This window comes from Suricata suricatta, chromosome 7, assembly GCF_006229205.1.
Source record: "Suricata suricatta isolate VVHF042 chromosome 7, meerkat_22Aug2017_6uvM2_HiC, whole genome shotgun sequence".
Lineage (NCBI taxonomy): Eukaryota > Metazoa > Chordata > Mammalia > Carnivora > Herpestidae > Suricata > Suricata suricatta.
In genome coordinates, this window is record NC_043706.1 from 48,620,975 (window position 1) to 48,642,514 (window position 21,540).

Below are 21,540 nucleotides of genomic sequence, written 5' to 3' on the forward strand. Positions count from 1 at the left end.
TTGGTATATACATGGAGTTTTTCCTTTTTTAAAGAAGTCCTTGATACCCATTGACTTACTTAGGATTTTACTCTTTTGTAATAAGTAGAATGCAGAATATTTGGATGATTCTGATGGATTGGTGTTTTACTGTTTTGTAAAAAAAAAAAAAACAAAACAAAACAGGAAAAGAGTTGTCTGATTTATAGCAAGTATTAGGTAGGTTATTTCCTTTTGCTTATCTTTATCAAAGTGACCTTATGATACCTTTGTGGGTACTCCTACAAGTACGAAGTGAAACCTGTGCCGAGTCCTTTAGACCTCTTCATTTGTTAGTACTCAGCTACTATAGTACCCATGTTTTTAAGAAACATGCCACGTTCAAATTTGAATATGTTCTTCACAGTCTCAGTGCAGCCTTCATCTAGTGGAGGCTTCCTTTGGCTTCCAGGCTGGAGAAATTTGTGAATTGTGGGAATGCAGCTGATTCTGGCCTTGAACTCCTAAAATGCAGAAGTATACTATCCGTGAAAAGAGAATATGGCAAAATAAAACAAAATATAAGCATTGCACATTTTTGCATACGAGAGAAAGTGTTTAAAAGTTATATTCCTCATGGCTGGTAGAGGTAGGGGATAAAATGGAATTTTCCTACATTATGTGGCTTACAAAGTGATGCCTTGTACACAGCAAATTAGCAGTATTTCTCAAGAACCACAACAAGGTTCATAGGCTATAACTAAGTGACCCTACTTTTCAGATTGCATCCTAATGATAGCATCTTAAATGTGGAAAAATTTATACCCATGAAGATGCTGTTGCAACATTATTCATAAAAGCAAATACTCCAGAGTATCCTGACATGTAACTAATAAATAGAAGTCCTTATGTCGTAAGGATTTTGTCATAAGCATTTTTCCATATTGTAATATAATCTTTGAAAATATACCTTCAAGTAAATGCATAAAATTCTACCCAATAGATGTATCTTCATTTATGTAGACATTCCTCAGGTACTGAATATTTAAGTTGCTTATGATGTTTACTATTTTGGTTTACTATTCTGGGGCACCTGGGTGGCTCAGTTGGTTAAGTGTCTGACCCCTGATTTCAGCTCAGGTCATGATCTCATGAGATGGAGCCCTGCATCAGGCCCTACACTGACCCCAGGGAGCCAGCATGGGATTCTCCCTCCCTCTCCCCCTCTTTCTCTCTCTGCCTCTCCCCTGTTCATTCTCTCCCTCTCTCTCAAAAGTAAATAAAAAAATAATAAGTTATTCTGACCACAGTAAATGGAATATTATATCATCATGAAAATTGTTCCAAAAATATAAAAGACCATATTGTATAAAATGAGACAGACTAAATAAAAATACCAAAACATGCATGTAATGTAATGTGAAGTGGGGAGTGGAGGCTGCAGAATTACCATAACTTGGATTACAACTATTTTAAATAAGCACATATTTAAAAGGTTAGAAAGGAATCCATCAACATAGCAAGTGTCTTAGAATGCAGGCCATGGACTCAGTCAGGCACCAATCTTGTCACCTACGGACAGTGTGACTTGAAGGAAAGTTCTTTGACCTCTTGGAGTCATTTCAAATCCACTTTGAGGATGGAATAAACTCATTAAAGTAATGTGCATTCAGTGCTTGGTACAATGCTTAGCACCTGAGAGTATAGTAAATGGCTCTGGTTATTGCTAAACAATGGCTGTGTTAGGACGAGAATATCTTAAATGTTTTCCCATCACCTTATCTAGAGGAAGAAAGCCATGCCATTTTACTGAGGTTCTGCTACATTCTGGGCAAAACCTTTGAGACTGGTGTCCTGCCAGAAATCTGCTCCAGATCCACATGCTGGTCCCCATGACCAACTTCTACTTTCCCGTATCTCACTTAATTTTGAAAATCACTACCTCATATTGAGGTTATCTGTCTACGTGCCTGTCTCACCCACTAAATGTGTTCTTTGAGAGTATCTTTGTATCTTGGCACAAAGAAGTTAGTAAGTTCTTAAATGCTAATGAGAATGACTGAATGAAAGAATAAGCAAAGGATAAAAATTCATTCTTCCTGCAGTTCTTGGGAGTTATTTGGAGAGCGTTACCTGTAGCAGAGGGAAGCCTGTGAGGACACTGGGTTTGCACTCTTCAGCCATGAAGATGACCTCAAGGAGCTGTATATCGGCCCAGCTCAGCCGGCTGCCCACAAGAAAATCTTGCCCATGGTCTCTTAGTGCCTGCATGATAGTTGAGAAGAATTAGAGGATTTAGGGCTTATACCTAGCAATGCAATTTAAAGTCAGTGTGATCGGCAGAACGTCTTCTAAAAGTTTAGAGGTGTGGTTCCTAATCTTGGCCGCTGGCTGGCTGTGTGAGCACAAATAAATCCCATCTCTGAGGGCTTGGTTTGCTCACCTTGAAAGAGGTGGACTAGCCTGAATCCTCCCGAGTATTCCCAACACCAGAAACAGCCTAATCTCACATATATCTTTGTCTTCTTCCCATTACATCCCCTGTACCTACTCTAGGAACCTTCATAGAATAAATTTACCCCCACAGCCTGGATTGGTGACTCTCCCGGGTCTGTGATGATAATTTTGTCCTTGCAGCATCTCAGGGCAGGCTCCTTAGATTTGCTGCTCTTTGCAGGAGAATGTGATTCTCAATGGACATACACTTCATTTCTATAGGCAGATTTTCTTCTCTTCTTAAAAATGTTTTTATATTATTTTAGAGAGACTATGTGTGCAAGACAGAGAGGGGGTAGAGGGAAACAGAGAGAATCTCAAACAGACTCCATGCTTAGTGCAGAGCCTGATGTGGGGCTTGATCCCATGACCCTTGGATCATAACCTGAGCTGAAATCAAGAATTGATTCTCAACTGACAGAGTCACCCAGGCACCCTGCAAATTTTTTCTAATAAGGCTCTGGTTTATGGGTCACTCTGTATTAAAATCAACTGAATATAAAAGGTTGGAATAGAAGGTCACTAAACTTTTCTAGCCCTAAACCTCAGTGATTTTGTGATGCTTGGACATGGGATCAGGAGTTGGAGAGAGCTGACTGTAGGCTTCAGTGTTATGTTTTATTGCATTGGGCAAGCTACTTTGCTTCTTTAAGCTCTGATTGCCTCATCTGCAAAATGAAGATAACAATGACACATCTTTGATGGAGTTATGAAGATAACATGGGATCATGCATGCAAAATGCATAGCACAGTGATTGGCACAAAGTAAGCACAAAGCAAAAATGAGCCATCATATGATCAGCACTGTTTTGGTGGTGATGACATTGTTGATGTTGGTGATTGATTGTTGTGGACTTTTATAGCCACCAGAGAAGTCTCTGTTCTTCATACTATCCCACAACAAACACTTAAGTCATAGGGAATAGTGCTGTTAAACATCGACTCCATTACTAATAGTGGTAAAAGTATAAGGTAAAAATCTCTTAAATTATATGCTAATTACATAAGGATAGACTACCTTTTTAGAAAATTTTTAATGTTTATCTCTTTTTGAGAGAGGGAGAGAGACATAGTGCAAGCTGGGGAGGGGCAGAGAGAAAGGGAGACACAGAATCTGAAGCAGGCTCCAGGCTCCACGCTGTCAGCACAGAGCCCAACATGGGACTTGAACTCACAAACCATTACATCATGACATGAGCCAAAATCAGATGCTTAACCAACTGAGCCATGCAGGTGTCCCAGAGATTATCTTTTAAATGATATTGAAGGAATCATACTGAGAAAGCCTGAGGTATAGAATGCCCAGTTTGATTTCGTCTCCCATCTGATAACTTAATGTAATAAATGAAAAAGTATAACCTAGGAAATTAGAGTACCAATAATCTATATTAAATACATAAATATCAAATAAACAATCTACATTATATGATTAGGCTATAAAATTGTTGCTATGATAATTATATCTCCATGTATGTACTAAATCCTTCAATTATAGCCATTGGTACTCAACTCAGCAAGGATGAATTAAATCAGCATTGCTGGTGGGTTTGGAAAACTGATCTGTCTCGTTTTTACCAAAACCTTAACATTTTTCATGATGCTTTCCTATGTTGACTGATATTATAATGAATGCAGCTGAAGGTCAAGAGCATTGGTACTAAAGAAGTCATCTAATCCTTGTATTAGGACTGACACAAATATTTGCTTAAAGCTCAAGCTTTTCAGACATTATTTTCAGCTGTTAGAAATGCAGAGTTAGATGAAAAATGGTGTTATTTCTATAACAATGTTTTTCTTAACTTTTAGAATATTGTGTAGAATTCTGATAAGCCTTATGAATTGCCCTGGGCGCTGTACTATCCCGTGTATTTCAGAAGTAACATCCATCCTTTCCACCCCTTCCTCTCTAATTAGTGTGGAATTTTCCCCCTAGAATCCTCTTTATAAGACTCTGTTTTACTCCATAATTAAATCAAGTAATTGAAATTCTGTCAGAACTAGGACTACAAATATTGCTGGAATTATGCATGAAATCCTTAAAGATATATAATGCAGAAGACCAGGATGAGAGGAAGGAGGGGAGATTTGTCTTATAATGGTAACTGGGGGAAGAATTTGGTTTCAAAAAGTGTGTTTGGAATCTTTATCCACCAATAAAGTTCTTTATTTTCAGTTTAGTTGCTTTTTCTCCTCCTTGATCCATGTCATAGAGCAGGGCAGAAGTTTGTCACTTACCTTCTCATAGACAGGGAAGAATCTTGTAGTGGCTCTTTCAAGGATGTATTCAAGATTCATCTCCTTCTCTCCGGGCAGAGAGAGTGGAAAGAACATAATCATGTCACTCAGATCCTTCAAGCCCTCCACGTACATGTCAATCCTAGAGAAGGGATGATAATTCAAAAGAGTTCCAGGCAAAGGAACTATCATTTCATGAGCCAAAGAAACATCTTAACTAATCCCTCAGTTTAACCTGTCTAGTTAGCAGGTAACTCAATGTCCCATGAGTTAAAATCAAGTATTTCTACCTGCATGCTATTTCTTTGAGTTATTAAGATCAATTTGAGAAGTAAGGAAAATTATAGGACTACAGTATGTAAGCAATTAGTGTGGATGTGAATTTCAACCCTGTGACATGAGTGCTGATTAAAACACAGAGTATTAAAATAATCCTAAAGTAATAAATTAAACAAAGATTGTATTTGGCTACTTAAATTTTACCATAACAATGAAATTACCTGTGTCTAGACAAGAGGGGAAAGAGGTAAGTAGGGATCTCTATGCTGTCAACAACATCTGTATCTGGATTGAAGGTTCTCAATCTTAGAACAATTTAGGAAGGCACAGAACTTATTCGACGGGTTCCCCCTTACCACTCACGTCTCTATGCCAGAATGAACAGAAAAAGAGGTACTACGTTAGACAAGTCACCATGGCGTAGTGAAAAGACTGGACTGGACATTGGAAAACCTCTGTCCTGATCCAAAGTGAGTCCCTTAATCTTTTGGAGCCATAGTTCTTTTAGCTTTAGCCTAGAATAACAATGAGTATCTTGAAATGGCCTCAATTATTTTGCTACTCCTGCCACTGAGACTCTCATTCTCCCCTTGAATCTGAATGGGCCTGGGGACTTGCTTGACCAGCACAATGTGGGGAAGTAATGTTCTGAGACTTCTAAGACTAGGTCATAAGAAGCCTTACAGCTTCTACCTGGTCCTCTTCCATATTTGCTCTCAGGGAAGCCAGCCACCTCATGGAAGAAAAAGCTCAAGCTGGCCTCATAGAGCAGTCATGTGGAAGGAGAGAGAGAGAGACCCTGCCAGGCCATTTGTTCCAGCTCTGCCAACCCAGGTGTCAGACATAAGAGTGAGGACCTGCACGAGAGACTTTTGGTGCCATCGGCCTGATCTGCGTCAACTCACAGAACTGTAGCATTCTGAGCAGTAGGGTTGCTTTGGGATTATGTAGTTGAAAGAGTTTTAAGATATAAAGTATGTAACACATACAAGGTTTCATCATAACGATACGCCAGTGAAGGTACCATAAAAATTATTCACTTTCAATTTTGAAACATAAGTATGAATGATATACTTAAAAACCACAGCTCCTTAGAGAAATGGCTAAGTCCAGGTCCAGAACAAGAGATGTACAGGATTAATTTGGATCATCATATTACACCAGGTAATAAGGAATTTATCAGAGATCACTAGAATAAGGTCAAATATTTCCAGCAGCCATTTGGCTGTACTGGCCAAAGCTAGGACAATTTGAGCATATTGTACCCAGATTTTAATATCGTCCCCCAAAACCAGAGACCGCCAGGGAGGCCGAAGCATGCATGCAAAAGCAAAGGGCTTTATTATGAATTTAGGCCCGGCCAGCCTAAACTCGGGCTCACAGACTTCAACAACACACTGGATCCATGTGGAGCGAGCCCCGAACATGGCGGGGCAGGGCCTTTTATGAGTTTGGGAAGGGGGAGTTACAGGAAATTGTGACACAGGTACAGGGGTCCAATCAATATAGCATCACATCATTGACAGTAGCTTTAACCAATTACAGAGTGGACCCAGGACCCTCACATAGGGTGTGACTAGGACCACATGTAGAGCGTGACTAGTCTTAACCTCCATCTTTAGGCCCGCCCCCAAAAATGTTAATGGTGTTAGCTGGCCTTCAAGGTCAGAGGGGAAACTTGAATCAGACCTGCATCCTTACAAGCATAAATAAGAACAACAACTAAAATGACTTGAAACACATCAAAGATATTTAAATCGATGAGATCATAGTGATACTAGAACAATAATAATTAATCAATGTTGTAGGATACAGGTGAGCCAACTCATTTGGAAAATTGGTAAACAAAGATCTATCATGTCTTTCCTTTGAGAATCTGCACTCCAGCTAACCAGATAGGAAAGGAGTGTTTTTCTTCATAGGAGTATTCTAGATAATAAATACAGAAGGAATGACAACACCAAATGCCAATGGCTGTTAAGATCATAAAGAGTAGGCAAGCAGACATTTTTTTTTTTTCCTCATAGGGGAATGTACCCATACCTATGGAATAGCCTTGAAAACACCACAAGTATTTGAGTCTGATAAAACCTCAATATCTAACAACTAATTTCTAGGAAATACAGAAGAATATGTTAAACTATACTGCATGGATGCAATCAGCAAAAAACTGGCAGTTAGAATCTGCTAGAAAGCAAGAGAAAGCTTATTTTAAGATTTAAAAATACAAGATGCACTTCAAAAATTTTACTGCACTAAAAATTTAAAGCTAAGTTTCTGAAAATAAATGCATTCTGTGTATAAAACAGTGAAAGGTTTATTTAAAACATACCACATTTGGTAAAAATGGACAGTTTGTTGTTTACCAACTAATGTTTTTCTAATTCCATGCAATAATTTGCAACTTAGGGTCACTGTTTTATTTTATTTTTTTATTATTTATTATTTATTTTTAAATAGGTATTGTCAAGTTGGTTTCCATATAACACCCAGTGCTCTTCCCCACAAGTGCCCTCCTCCAACACCACCACCTCTTCTCCCCCCTCCCCCTCCCCCTTCAGCCCTTGGGTTCATTTTCGGTATTCAATAGTCTCTGATGATTTGCATCCCTCTCTCTCCCCAACTCTCTTTCCCCCTTCCTAGGGTCACTGTTTTAAAATCCAATTAAGACAAACCTGCTGTGCTGTTTGCTCAGTGCAAAAGGACTGGCGTGTGCACGTGAGAATTAAGACTGTCTCGAGACTGGGGTGCTGTCTGGTGTGCCAGAGACTGGCACAGGGTTTCCAAAACTACCTCTGGAATCAACTTCACACATTCATGCCCCAAATCGGAGTTTGTTCTTGTGATCTACCCTGTGCTTTACTCCCACCTACTGGAGGTAAACGCAGATTTCATGAGAGTCCCATTTCCCTCACTGTTTTGTCCTTGCTTTGTACTATAGAATCAGAAAATGAAATAAACTGTGTAACTGGCCATGAAATTGATAAATGTTGAACGTAAATGTCATGTAATAGGGTTTATTTTACCATTCTCTCTCCTTTGCTGTGTTAGTTCTTTCCCTAATAAGAAGTTAAAGAATAAGAAAAGAATTTTCAGTTCACCTATCATCTATTATGATTAATCTAGCATGTTATGATTGCTAAAATGCCTAAAAATTATTATTTTCTTTTTTTTAAATTTTGTTTTAAGTAAGAAGTGATTGTTGTTACCAGGCTTGTTCATGCAGGTTTCTTCCATACAAGTCGTATTTTGCAGCTAGGTATCTTAGGATAGCTCTGGTTTCCACCAGATTCATTCCATCAATTTCGACCATAGGCACTTGTTCATACATCAGAGTTCCACCTTAAAATGTCCAAAGGAAAGTTGGGTTACTTACTGTCCCTGATAATAATAACTAAATTTTCATTAAGTCTTTTTTTAAAGGGTTTTTTAAATGTTTTTTATTTATTTTTGAGAGACAGAGAGAGAGAGAGAGAGAGAGAGAGAGACAGCACGAGCAGGGAAGGGTCAGAGAGAGAGGGTGATACAGAATGTGAAGCAGGCTCCAGGCTCTGAGCTGTCAGCACAGAGCCCGACGCGGGGCTCAAACCCACGAACGGTGAAATCATGAGCTGAGCCGAAGCTGGAAGGGATGCTTAACCTACTGAGCCACCCAGGCGTCCCAATTTTCATTAAGTCTTAAGGTGCTACAAAATGGGAGCCCATAATCAAATACTATTAAAATACTTTAGAGACTGATCTAAAAGGAGAAATATCTGTGCATTTCTTTACAGCAGAAGTGTGTCCAGTGCAAGACTTGAGGTTGTGTACTCTGGGAGAGACAACAAAATGCAGACACAGAAACTTTCTTTCTGGCCGAGAAAGTCCCTTTCTCATCACTTACCCTCCACTCCTGTAGCCACCCCACGAGTAAACTCTTTCCCTCAGAACCATCATAGTAGTGTCCTAGCTCGTAACTCAGCCCTCAGATGGGCCCTCCATTTTTTTTAATTAAGGTTTTTTAAAAATTTTATTTCCAGTGTAGTTAACATACAGTGTTCTGTTTGTTTCAGGTGTGTGATATAGTGATCCAGCAATTCCATGCATTACCCAGTGGTCATCATGATAAGTGTACTCTTTAATCCCCGTCACCTGTCTCCCCCATTTCCCCACACATATACCTTCCAGTTTGTTCTTTTTAAAAATTTTTTTAATGTTTATTTTTGTGAGAGAGAGACAGAGTGTGACCAGGGGAGGAGCAGAGAGAGAGGGAGACACGGAATCCGAAGCAGGCTCCAGGCTCTGAACTGTCAGCACAGAGCCTGATGTGGGGCTTGAACCCACAAACTGTGAGATTTACCGACTGAGCCACCCAGGTGCCCCACCCCAGTTTGTTCTTTACAGTTAAGAGCCTGTTTTGTGGTTTGTCTCTTTTTTCCTTTTTCATTTGTTTTGTTTCTTGCATTCTACATCTGAGTGAAATCATATGGTATTCACCTTTCTCTGGCTGGCTTATATTGCTTAGCATTATATTCTCTAGATCCATCTATGTTGTTGCAAATGACAAGATTTTATTCTTTTTTATGGCTGAGTAATATTCCATTGTATATCTATATTTATTCTCTATCTCTCTATAGTATAGATATAGATATATATACATCACCTCTTCTGCTTTATCCATTCATCTATCAGTGGACACTTAGGCTATTACCGTATCTTGGCCATGATAAATAATGCTGCAATGAACATAGGGATGCATGTATTTCTTCAAATTACTGTTTTTGTATTCCTTGGGTAAATACCCAGTAGTACAATTACTGGATCACAGGATAGTTCTATTGTTTTATTATAGCAGAAATTCTTTTTTAAGTTTATTTATTTTGAGAGAGAGAGAATCCCAAGCAGGCTCCACACTGTCAGTGCAGAGCCCAAAGTGGGGTTCCATCCCATGAACTGTGATATCATGACATGAGCTGAAATCAAGAGTCAGATGCTTAGCTTACTGAGCCACCCAGGCCCCTGACTGTAACAGAAATCCTTAAGCTGGGGACCTAGAATCCAATTATGTAAATTGTGGCTTCACCAAGCCCCTACATCAAACTTTTTCCAAGCAAATAGTTTCTTAGGTTTCTTCATATTTTAGTATAAAACATCTGTTACTGCCTCCTAAAATATTTTCAAAACCTCTGTTCCACCAGGTAACTTAGTCTATTTCACAAAATATTTAAATAATTAACCATGTTCTAAGCTGCGTCCATATAAGGAATCTACATTCCAAGTGAACAAATTAACATATATTCTGACAGGGTTAAAACAGAATGCAGACCATCCTAACCAGAATCAAGTGAATGGCATTACTTGCTATTTTCATGTTAAATCCCGTGAAGCTGGCCATAAATGTGAAGAAAACTGCCTGTTCTTTCATTTTGGATCTAAGAGACCGTTTAGGAACGATTAAAAAAATTGTGTGGGAACACCTGGGTGGCTCAGTCAGTTGAGCATCCCAACTTGGCTCAGGTCATGATCTGGCAGTTCATGAGTTCAAGCCACGTATTGGACTCACTGCTGTCAGTCTGTCATCACAGAACCTGCTTTGGATCCTCTGTCCCCCTCTCTCTGACCTTTCACCACTTGCACTTTCCCCCAGATAAATAAATCTTTAAAAAAATTTATGTGGGTGCACCTGGGAGGCTCAGTCAGTTAAGCATCTGACTTCAGCTCAGGTCATGATCTCACAGTTTCAAGGGCTTGAGCCCCGAGTCAGGCTCTGTGCTGATGGCTCAGAATCTGGAGACTGCTTCAGATTCTGTGTCTCCCTCTCTCTCTCTCTCTCTCTCTCTCTACCCCTTCCCCGCTGTGCTCTGTCTCTCTCTCAAAAATAAATAAACATAAAAAAAATTTTTTAATTGTGTGGGTTACAGAAGAGGCTAATGCTTTCTATTCACAATAAATATTTACAGACACAAATATTTATCTTTGAAAGGTCTTTATAAACTTCAGCTTTTATTTATGTTGAGAATAGAATTTTTTTAATTCATTAAAGTATGGGATATAGTTTTGGTAATGAATGGTATGTTCTTAAATCAGTATCTATGAGACTCTTCTATATGTTTACAGAAAACTGAGGCGCCTGTGTGGCTCAATCAGCTAAGCATCTGGCTTCGGCTCAGGTCATGATCTCATGGTTCATGGGTTCGAGCCCCGCGTCAGGCTCTATGCTGACAGCTAGCTCAGAGCCTGGAGCCTGTCTTTGGATTCTGTGTCTCCCTCTCTCTCTGACCCTTCCCTGCTTGCACTGTTTCTTTCTGTCTCTCAAAAATAAATAAAAAACATAAAAAATTTAAAGAAAACTGCCTGTGTCTTAATATTCTTTTTTCAATATATATTTATTTTGAAAGTGAGCAAGCATGAGTGGGGGAGGGGCAGAGAGAGAGGGGAAGAGAGAATCCAAAGCAGGCTGTGCACTGTCAGTGTAAGCTGATGCAGGACTCGATCTCACTACCACGCGATCATAACCTGAGCTGAGATCATGACCTAAGCTGAAATCAAGAGTTAAATGCTTAACTGACTGAGCCACCCAGGTGTCCCTATTTCTTAATATTCTTGAGACTAGTATAGTTAAACACATCTAATACTTGGCTGATAAGAATGAAGTGAAAAGAAGCTGTTTGGTAGAATGAGTCTCTTCCTTCCTTCCTTCCTTCCTTCCTTCCTTCCTTCCTTCCTTCCTTCCTTCTTCCCTCCCTCCCTTTCTTCATCTATCATTATTTGCTTCACCTGGGTGAGCTCAATGCCAACAGCCAGTTTCCACGCTATTTGGACACTTATTTAAAAGAATGAACTGATCCACTCACAGCCCAGTATCTACACAGCAGTGGCAAAAGTGGCTTTTTGTTTAAGACTCATATAACCATATTTTCTACACCAGCTCCCTAAGTAAGTGCTCAATGACCCCAACATGAAAATAATATGAACAAATCTCACCTCTACCCCTGCTGCAGCCAGGAGCCACCGGATGGACTCCATTCTGCCCCGGCCATTGAAGTAGTGAAGCTTGGGCTTCCCCGCCATGCGTAAGGACTCCTGCAAATCAACAGACAGCGACTGATGAAGACTCTCTTGCACAGAGAGAGAGCAGGGCAGAAATCCACACACAGAGAGCCGTGCAGAGCTAACCAGAAAGCTCTGCACCTGTGCCCCAAATCAGAGCTGCTCCTCAGCTCCAAGGCTGCCTGCCTTCTGTGTTCTTTCTCACAAATGGAGTTTATTGTCACAAATTGATATTCTCAAAACGTAATTGAATAACTGATACATTTCTTAAAATAGAAAGAGAACAAATGAGGAAGCCAGACAGATGGTAGGAATTTGAAAATAAGACTCTGACCGACTCTTCCTCCGGTAGCAGGTGGCGAGGTGCTAACACTGCGGTGTTGTTTTCTTTTCTCTCTCCAGGTCCTCCTCCCTCCTCCTACCAGCACAGCCCAGATTGGCAAAACTGGGTGAGACCGGGGAGGCTGATGCTTTTCACTTTCCAAATTAATTTTAGTACCTTAATTCTGGTGTCCTCTGAAACCTGGAGACAGCATTCAAGAGGATTTTCAATGACTCATTAGGATTTAAAGCAAAAGTGCAGAGTTAAGCAAAGTCGGTCTTTTCATGCTTTCTTTTTCCTCTGAAAATGAAAAGATCTTTTTTAGAAACATAACCCTTGCCCACCTTGAAGAAATAAAAGTAGCATAGAAATTAAAACTCATACCACATGACCCCAAGATAGCCTCTGAGGCTTATGGGACATAAGGGGGTAGATTTGGTGGGGTGGCAGTCTCTGGACATTTAAAGGTGGCTTGAGATGCCCGGAGAGGGGTCGTGGAAGCATGGGGGTCTGTGTGGAGGGATGGGAGCGGCTTTAGGAGTAGAAAGAGTTCCCGTCTATATGCTATCAATGAGAGCGGATTTATTTTGAAGCATATCACCTGGCTTACTTTTAAAAACGACACTTCTATGGGACACGTGGGTAGCTTAGTTGGTTAAGTGTCTGACTTCAGCTCAGGTCATGATCTCCTGGTTTGTGGGTTCAAGCCCTGCATCAAGTTCTGTGTTTATACTCAGAGCCTGGAGCCTTCTTCAGATTCTCTGTGTGTCTCTCTCTGTCCCTCTTCCACTCACGCTCTGTGTGTCTCTCTCTCAAAATAAATAAACATTTTTCTAAAAAAAAAAAACCTCAGCACTTTCCCTATTAAGAGCTCTGCAAAATAAGTGAAGAAAAAATGATAGCTGAGGATAGTATCATTTTGAAAACCATTGCTTTTTAGCTCTATGTGGTGCCTATTAGAATCACTCTATTAGGGGCTTAAAGCACATGCAGGTGCACATCTCTCTCTCTTTTTCTCTCTCTCTCTGCCTGGGCCCCACACTGATTTGGGAAAGGACTCCGGTGTCTGTGACTTTTAGAATCTTTCCAAGTGATTCTAATGTGCAGTCAGCATTAAGAACCACCGATCTGGACAATGGCTGCTAGAACTACTGAGCGAGATCTCTATCAGGGAAAGGTCATGCTCGCTGAGTACTCCAAGCATCTAACATCACGAAAAGTGGGACAACCAGACATGACAGTCCCCCTAACGCGATATCATAGAAAGTGTGCTGCACTGCCGGTTAAGAATTCTTGCCGAAACAACTGACCTGGAATTCAGTCAAGCCTCGAGATACCAATCTATGGGAAATAGAGGAAACAGATGAGCACTTCAGGGATCCAATTAGCGAAGCCAGCAAAATCTATACTGTGGAACTCGACAGGCTTGCTATTCAGAGAGCGGTCCCCAGGCTAGCAATATACGAATCACCTGGGAAGCTCTTAGAAATGCAGGAACCTCGGGCTCCAGCCGAGACCTTCTGGTAGCCACACTTTAAGATCCCAAGGACTCTATCTATATACTCATTCGTGTTTGAGAAGCACTCTTCTCCAGGTCAAGGGACTAATACATTCCCAAAGAACTCTCTAGTCTTATATTGCCATGATAAGAAGTTTTTAAAGTTGCATGAAAATCAGAGAGGCAGGAGGAATCCATGGATTCAAGAGAGTTAAGAGAGTCTTTAAAAGATGCAATGTATAGAAATCTTTTCTGGATTCTGATCTTAACAAAGCAATTATTTTTAAAATATACAACACAAGGAGCACCTGGGTGGCTCTGTCAGTTGAGCATCTGACTATGGCTCAGGACATGATCTCAGGCTCATGGGTTGGAGCCCCACATCCGGCTTTGTGCTGACAGCTCAGAGCCTGGAGCCTGCTTCTGTGTCTTCCTCTCTCTCTGCTCCTGCCCGGCTCATGCTCTATCTCTCTTTCTTTTAAAAATAAATAAACATTATATATATATGTACATATATATGTATATACACACACACAACATGATTGGAGGCTTTGAACTGTGAACTTTTAAGAGAAGGGAATTACTGTTAATTGCTGTTCATTTTCTAGATATTATAGTGATATTATGGAATATTGTTTAGAAAGAATCATCTTCAGAAACCCTGAGCCAAGGATCTAATTAACCCAAAGCTGGATTCCTGACCTACAGAAACTATGAAATAATAAATGCATGTTATTCTAAGCCAAGAAAATCCATATCTTTCAGCCACTCATGTCAAAGTATTTATGGATAAGACAGTACGATATTGGCATTCGCTTCCAATTAACCCAGTTGTGAGGGGGAATGGGTGAAAGTGTAAGTATAACACAAGTGACCTTTTGTTGCTAATTGATGCACCTGGGTGATGGGTATATCGGTTTCTTACACTTTTCATCCATTTTCCTAAATGTACAAAATTTCCAATCATACAAACATTTTTAGTTGCTCAGCAAAAGCTGATGTAATTCATAATGGACTGGAGCTTTAAAGGCCCTGGGGTAGCTTCTGAATCACAGGAGATTTGGAACAGTATCCATTGCAGATTCAGGGATGCACGTGTGGGATGAATGCTCAGCTGAGATGTAGTTTGTGCCCTTGGTGGAATGGGGCTCAAAAGAGAAATTAAACTCAGTTACAGAAATATTTTTAAAAATTGCACTCTTAAGTTTGTGAACTGATTCACCTGGTGGTATCTACTCTGAAGAGTTCCCTCTGAAAAGTCTGAGGCCCAGGGAACTTGCAAAATGACCCACCTTCCCATCTGGCGTTGCCCAGAGCAGAGGTGGGGCAGATGTGGAAGAAAGCAAGTGCCTCCCAAAGGACAGTTAGCTTTCTGATTCTCATGCCATCTTGAGGGGCTGAGTTCACTGAGCCTGGGGAGGCCCCTGTGAGGACCTGGGGCTGGCTATTGTGATTGCTGGTGTCTGGTTCCATCAGCTCTAGGTTGGCTCCCACACACTGGAGGCCAGTGGACAGCCTTGGGCCATGTGCTAGGGAGGTTCTGATATGCACACACAGGGGCCTGAGCTGGGGAGAACCCACCCAGAACTTCACCTGCCATCAATAGGGCCTGTACCCCAACCACCAGCAAGACTGCCAAGGAGACCCTGTCCAGACCCTCTCCACCATAAGCACTCACTCTTGGGGGCAGTTCCCAGGAGACCTACTAGCCTAGGCACAAAATCTTGTCCCCTCTGCTTTCCCTAGACACTAATTGGGCAGGCAAATTTTGGTTTCCCCCAAGTGGTGGCATCCTTAGCATTCTGGAACTGGGGGGTTCTTGGGTCACCCCCCTACCCAGCAGTTGACTAGACCAGCAAAGGGCTTCACTATTATCCTGCCCCTTCTCCTGCCCAACTTTTAGGGGATGTGGAAGGCCTCTGCCCCCAACTCACCTGCCCATTCACCCCCCCAGTTGGGAACTGTGACATTCGTGAGTCCTGCCCTAGGGGGCAGCTTCCTTTAGTCTTAATAGAGAAAACTGTACCTTGGAGAAAACAGAAAGCAAAGAAGGGCCAGGGTGACAGGTGGGAGAGCCCCTGTATATGTAACATGTGATGGTAAGTCCCCAGTCCACTTGTTCCAACTGTACATATTAATTTGGGAGAGATTGAGTGAGGGAGTAACGAGAGTATTAGGCAAATATAACTAAATCAATATGGTTAATCCATTTTTAAACCATTTAAATTGTAATCTGGGCTTCCATTAAAGGTACATGTTATTATAAACAAAAACATTAGATATATTATTAGTATCTGTGACTTACACATATAGTAAACACACTCTAGCATAACTGCAAGATTTGAACAACTGAACTTGTTTGCTAAAGGGAATGTATTGGACTTCCTCCCACAAAAGATCCCCGGCAATATGTATTAATATAATACCATCTTCCACCAACTTTTTCCAGCTGTCATTTCTTTTGTAACTACTTCCAAATCTGCTTTTATGGAGGTCAAGGGAAATCATAAGAAGGCTCATCAGACTCTAAGAGCACTGATCACAACACTCCCCCACCTATTTGCAGAAAGAAAAGGGATTAGAGGCAATTACTGATTTGTTTCATTCTAGGTAAAAGAACTTTAGCAGGCAGGTAAGCCTGCTAAGTAGATAATTTCATAGCTTTCAAGTGAGCATCTGAAATTAAAAAAAAAAGTAATAATCCATTGTTTAAAGGGTTTAAGAATAAAAGGAATTAAGTAGACCAGGAACTGCATGTCTTTTTCCTTTATCCTAGCCTAGAATTCTGGAATTTTATCTCTAATTATCTAGGCATCATGCCCCATTCTGCTTTGTCTGCTGAAACTGGATTTTAGTAACATTGATTCCTGGGTAATCTAAGAGAAAAAGCAACGATGTTCCCCTCTAAAAAAGCTAATCTAGAAGCCTAGCACACAGTGCATTCTCATGAGTCCTTGGATGTAGAAAGCATATTTTCTGGTTTAAGGAAAATCTTTGGCCTGCTGATGACATAAAGTGAAGTGAAGTTTGCTCCCAAAGAGACTATCCTGACACATGCTGGTCTGATTTGGAAAAGTCTGTACTTCAGTGTTTGTGCTGGATTGCTTGGTGGTCAGAATTAAATTGTTATGATCAGTGGAAAATGAAGCTTTATAAAATAATCAGACAACAGCTAGGTAAGCAAACAAGTTAATTTATTTCAACTATATTGGAAAACACTTAAGGAAATAAATTTTTAAATTTTTTTTAATGTGTATTCATTTTTGAGAGAGAGACAGAGCATGAGCAGCGGAGGGGCAGAAAGAGAGAGGAAGACACAGCATCTGAAGCAGGCTCCAGGCTCTGAGCTGTCAGCACAGAGCCCAGTGTGGGGTCAAACTAAGCTGAAGTCAAGCGCTTAACCAACTGAGCCACCCAGGTACCCCTAAAATGTAAATTCTTTGAGGTCAAAGGCCTTTGTCTATATTGCTCAGACCAGTATCTCTGCATCGTTGCAACATCTCATTTTAGGATTCAGAAGGTATTTTCCTGAATCAATGAGTAACTGGGAGAGACTTTGGCCTGAGTCAGGAGATCTGGTCCCTAGATTGCTCCTACCGCTGACCAGCCCTCTGACCCTAGACAAACCCCAACCTTTCTGGATTCTTCCATTATTCATCTAAACTAGGGAGATTAGACATATTGAGGGTAAGATGGCTGCCAAGTTGTGATGGTTGCTTCTTCCTTCCTCACAATTATACAGGAAGAACCAGTATTTAGGGCAACCTCAGAAAAAGTATGTGTATGTCTTGAGGTAGGAAAACATGGTCAGGATGGCATAACAGGAGAATTTTAATCAGCTTCCATGCATCCCCATCTCCGGGGCATGGGGCCCAGCTTTTATCTACAATGTCTAATAACCATCTTCCTACTGAGTAGGAAATGTACAAACACTACTGACTACTACCACCCCCTTGCACATCTTCCCCAGTGCTGATGCATGAAAACAGAATGGAGAGGAGCCGGGTGGCTCAGTTTGTTTAGCATCTGACTCTTGATTTTGGCTCAGGTCATGACTCCAGGGTCATGGGATCAAGTCCTGCATTGGGCTCTGCACTGAGTTTGTGTAGGATTTTCTTTCTCTCTCTCTCCCTTTGCCCCTCTCCCCCTCTTGTGATCTTTCTCCAAGATAAATTTAAGTGGCACCTGGGTAACTCAGGTGGTTAAGCACCCAACTTTGGCTCAGGTCATGATCTCCTGGTTTGAGAATTGGAGCCCCACATCAGGCTCTGCACACATGACTAGAGCCTGCCTGGGATTCTCTCTCTCCCTCTCTCCCTGCCTTGCATCCTCTCTCTCTCAAAAATAAATAAATAAATAAACTTAAAATAAAATAAAAAATAAAATGAAATAAATGTAAACACACACACACAGAATGGAAAGAAACATCATATCTAGGAGTGTTTGTGGGAATGCCCAGTATTGTTGAGTCCATCAGTGAAGGTGTCTTGATGGAAAAGGCACTGATAGACTGGCAGACAGCATTGGGGAGAATATTTCAAGATAAGAAAGAAAGGAGCTTAGGCTTAGGGAGTGTGGGATAGTGGTCATGTCATTCTTGAGGCTTGTCCAAGTTGCCCTGTCAAATGCTGCATTTGATGCCCAATATCAGACTCTGGAACATTTTCACAACATTTATCACAAGCCCAAGCTCTGGAAGAGGGAGGGCTGTCACTGATAACTTATTGTTCATTTTATGAAAATTCTGTCCTTTTGAAAAGAAGCAGGATTGAGTGCAATGAGTGTGACAGCATGTTGGCAAGAAAGGCATATACATCACTAAACTAAGAAAAGGGAGCCCCAGGATTATAGGAGCACTAGAGTTTGGTGGAAGGTGGGGGGCAGGGAGGCTCTGGCAGAAAGTTGCTGATGGAGAGGGAGGGTGTGGCTTGGATTTGCAGTAAAGGGGTCAAAAACATAGAACTGAGAAGACATCTTTGAACTAATAGGACTAAGAGGGCAATTAGTTCATTGGTCATGAAACAAAAGTTCAAGACTCTGGCCTTTGGTGAGAGAAAGTATAGCCAGAATGTAGACTCCTGGAGCTTTGGAAGTGAGAAGAAAGAGGGAAGGAAATAACTAAAGGGAAGACCAATCAGGGATAAAGAAGGACTATTTTGATTTGTTTTGCAGGGCTTGTTGTGGGTGTTTTTGTTTTTGTTTCTGTGTTTGTCTTTGTTTTGAGGGGTGGGGATGTAGGGGGCCAAGGGGTTATGACAGGAGAGACCTCAGTCAGTTAGCAATTAGAAGACAACATGCCAGAGGCAAGGGAGGCAGGTAAGGCTGTATGGTGAGCAGATGAATGGTCCAGAATGACTATCTACAGGATCGATTTGTGGGGCTTGTTTGCCTTCATTAGTATCATTACCATGTTTGGGGCATAACTGACCTATGGTAAAGTACCCATAGTTTAAGTGTACAACTGGATAAGTTTTGACACACATATACACCTGTGAAAGCCTCACCGCAGTCAGTATGCGAACACATTATGTCGATACCCTATTGGAATCCCTTCCTCCTGTCCCTCCTCATACTAGCTGTCTGCTTCTTATCATGATAAATTAGTTTTGTGTTCTAGAATTTCATATAAATAGGAGAATACAATAAGTGCTCTGATTTCTCTGGTTTCTTCCACTTAACATGGTTATTTGGAGATTCATCTATATTGTTGTATGTATTCATTCTTGTTTATCAGAAAGTAGCTAGACTAGTTTCCTGTGGCCACTGCAACAAATTACTACAAACTGGGTGGCTGACACAATAGAAATTTATTCTTGCACAGTTCTGGAGGCCATAAGTCTGAAACCAAGATGCCAACAGTGATGGTTCCTTCTAAGAGTCGTGAGGGAGAATCTGTTCCATGCTCCTCTCCTAGCTCCTGGTGGCTACATGGCGATGCTTGGCTTGTGGGAGCATTACTCCAATCTTTATTACAGATTATAGACAATAGAAAAGAACACTGAGTAGGGATCTCATGGATGAAGGTAAAGAGATGAAGAAGTAGGAAATAAAAGAGGAATGAACTGGAAGGTGTTGAGGGGAAGCATGGAGAACTTTCCAACTCAGCCTTTCAGTCAGAAATGTTGAGCTTCTCTTTTGGCAGTTCTCCAATGTAGATTTAAGATTTATAATAAAAAGTAATATCTATGTTCCAGCTAACAGATTTCTCTGAACCAAAGAGGGCTAACCTACTCTTAAGAAGTTAGTATGACTCTGATGCCATGGCTGAGAACTAGAGGGCACAATTTCCAGAGCAATAGGAACTTTCTGGTACCAACAACTCAAGTGCCTTTAGGAATCTGTCACCGCAGTACACAGCCTTGCTGTTCATGTGGAAAGTGCTGACTTCCCACAATGGCAAATGAAACTGAGCCCAACCTATTTAACATTCCCTTTCTTTTTTTAGCTCTCAGAGAAAGCCTATTGTCCCACTCATTTGGCTTTTCCTGAAGCAAAACTTCTCAAAAGTGCGGTCAGTAGCTACTATCTCTACTTCTCACTTCTCATTTCCTCCTTACCCACTCTGGTTGGTTTTCTGTCCCACACGTCGCTGCTCTCATCAAGGCCAGCAGCGTTCACTCCTGCCCCAACGTCAGTGTTCACTCTCCTGTCCTCACGCCCCTCTCCTTCATGATGCCACACTTCCCCAGCTCTCCCCTACTTCACAAACACCACCTCCTCAGATTTCTTGCCTGGCTAGCACTCTGCTTGCCCTCTCCTCTCCAACTGCTTTATCAGCCTAGGTGGGTCTCCAGTCTGTCGCTATCAACAGAAGTGTGACCTCAGAAAACAGATCTTTTTGCTGTTTCTCCCTTGCTCCCCCTTGGATTGCTTGCTCTATGGTAAGTTAGCAGATCTATCATGAAGTTACTGAAGCAGCCCCTACAGAGAAGCAGACATGACAAGGGACTGAGGCCCACTGCCAACAGCCATGTGAGTAAGCCATCTTACAAATGGATTGCCCAGCCTCGGTCAAGCTTTCAGATGATGGCAGCCCCAGCTGTTGGCTTGACTACGACCTCCTGAGAGATTCTGACCCAGAACCACCTACCTAAGCTGCTCCTAGGCTCCTGACCCTCAGAAATTGTGTTAGATAGAAAATGTCTGTTGCTTTACGTCACTAAACTTTGGGCTGATTAATTATGCATGAATAGATAACTGATACAGCCATGTCTACCTCTCTGACCTCATCTTCCAGTACTTTCTCATCATGCTCTCACAACATCTGCCTGCTTACTGTGCCTGAAACATACCAAAGTTATTCTTGACCAAGACCCGGTCCTCACTGTTACTTCTGGCTAACATCCTGTTACCTTGGATCTTCTCATGCCTGGCTTTTTCCTGTCATTTAGAACTTAGTCTTCTACGGTTAATTTTAAGTTAACCACTTCTCCATTGCCATCCTAAAAACTCTCCATCACCTTACCCTGTTTTATTTTCTTTATAGCACTTATCACTAACCATAATAAATTTTTCATTGATTTGTTTATTTACTCATCGTCTCAGCAGGAAAATGCTCTTATATGTACCATGGCATCCTCTGTGCCTAGAAAACTGCAGGGAACAAAATAGGTGCTCAGTGAGTATTTAATAAATGAAACAAAAATAAAACTATTTAAATATTATTTCCTTGAGAATAATATCTTCCTTGAGAAGATTTCATCAGTTTCTGAGGTCAGAGTCT

At 41.1% G+C, this 21,540-nt stretch overlaps 1 protein-coding gene across 1 annotated transcript; it reads right to left on the reverse strand.

Moving 5' to 3' along the window:
* Window positions 1–173: 173 nt before the first annotated feature.
* Window positions 174–21,161, reverse strand: LOC115295244 (glutathione S-transferase-like). Its single transcript, XM_029943178.1, has 7 exons — window positions 21,110–21,161; window positions 12,332–12,442; window positions 11,932–12,030; window positions 8,178–8,310; window positions 4,690–4,831; window positions 2,092–2,223; window positions 174–482 (listed from the first exon to the last, which is right to left on the reverse strand). The coding sequence occupies exons 1-7, from the start codon at window positions 21,159–21,161 to the stop codon at window positions 312–314; spliced, it is 840 nt and encodes a 279-aa protein (XP_029799038.1). The 3' UTR covers window positions 174–311.
* Window positions 21,162–21,540: the final 379 nt, after the last annotated feature.

Excerpts from the sequence above, each read along its gene's own strand:
- LOC115295244 (XM_029943178.1), bottom strand. The coding sequence starts at position 21,161 with ATGTTAGCCAGAAGTAACAGTGAGGACCGGGTCTTGGTCAAGAATAAC. Across the intron at positions 12,031-12,331 it reads TGCTACCGGAGGAAGAGTCG|GAGTCCTTACGCATGGCGGG; the intron begins GTCAGAGTCTTA and ends GTTGATTTGCAG. Across the intron at positions 483-2,091 it reads CAGGCTTCCCTCTGCTACAG|GAGTTCAAGGCCAGAATCAG; the intron begins GTAACGCTCTCC and ends TCTGCATTTTAG.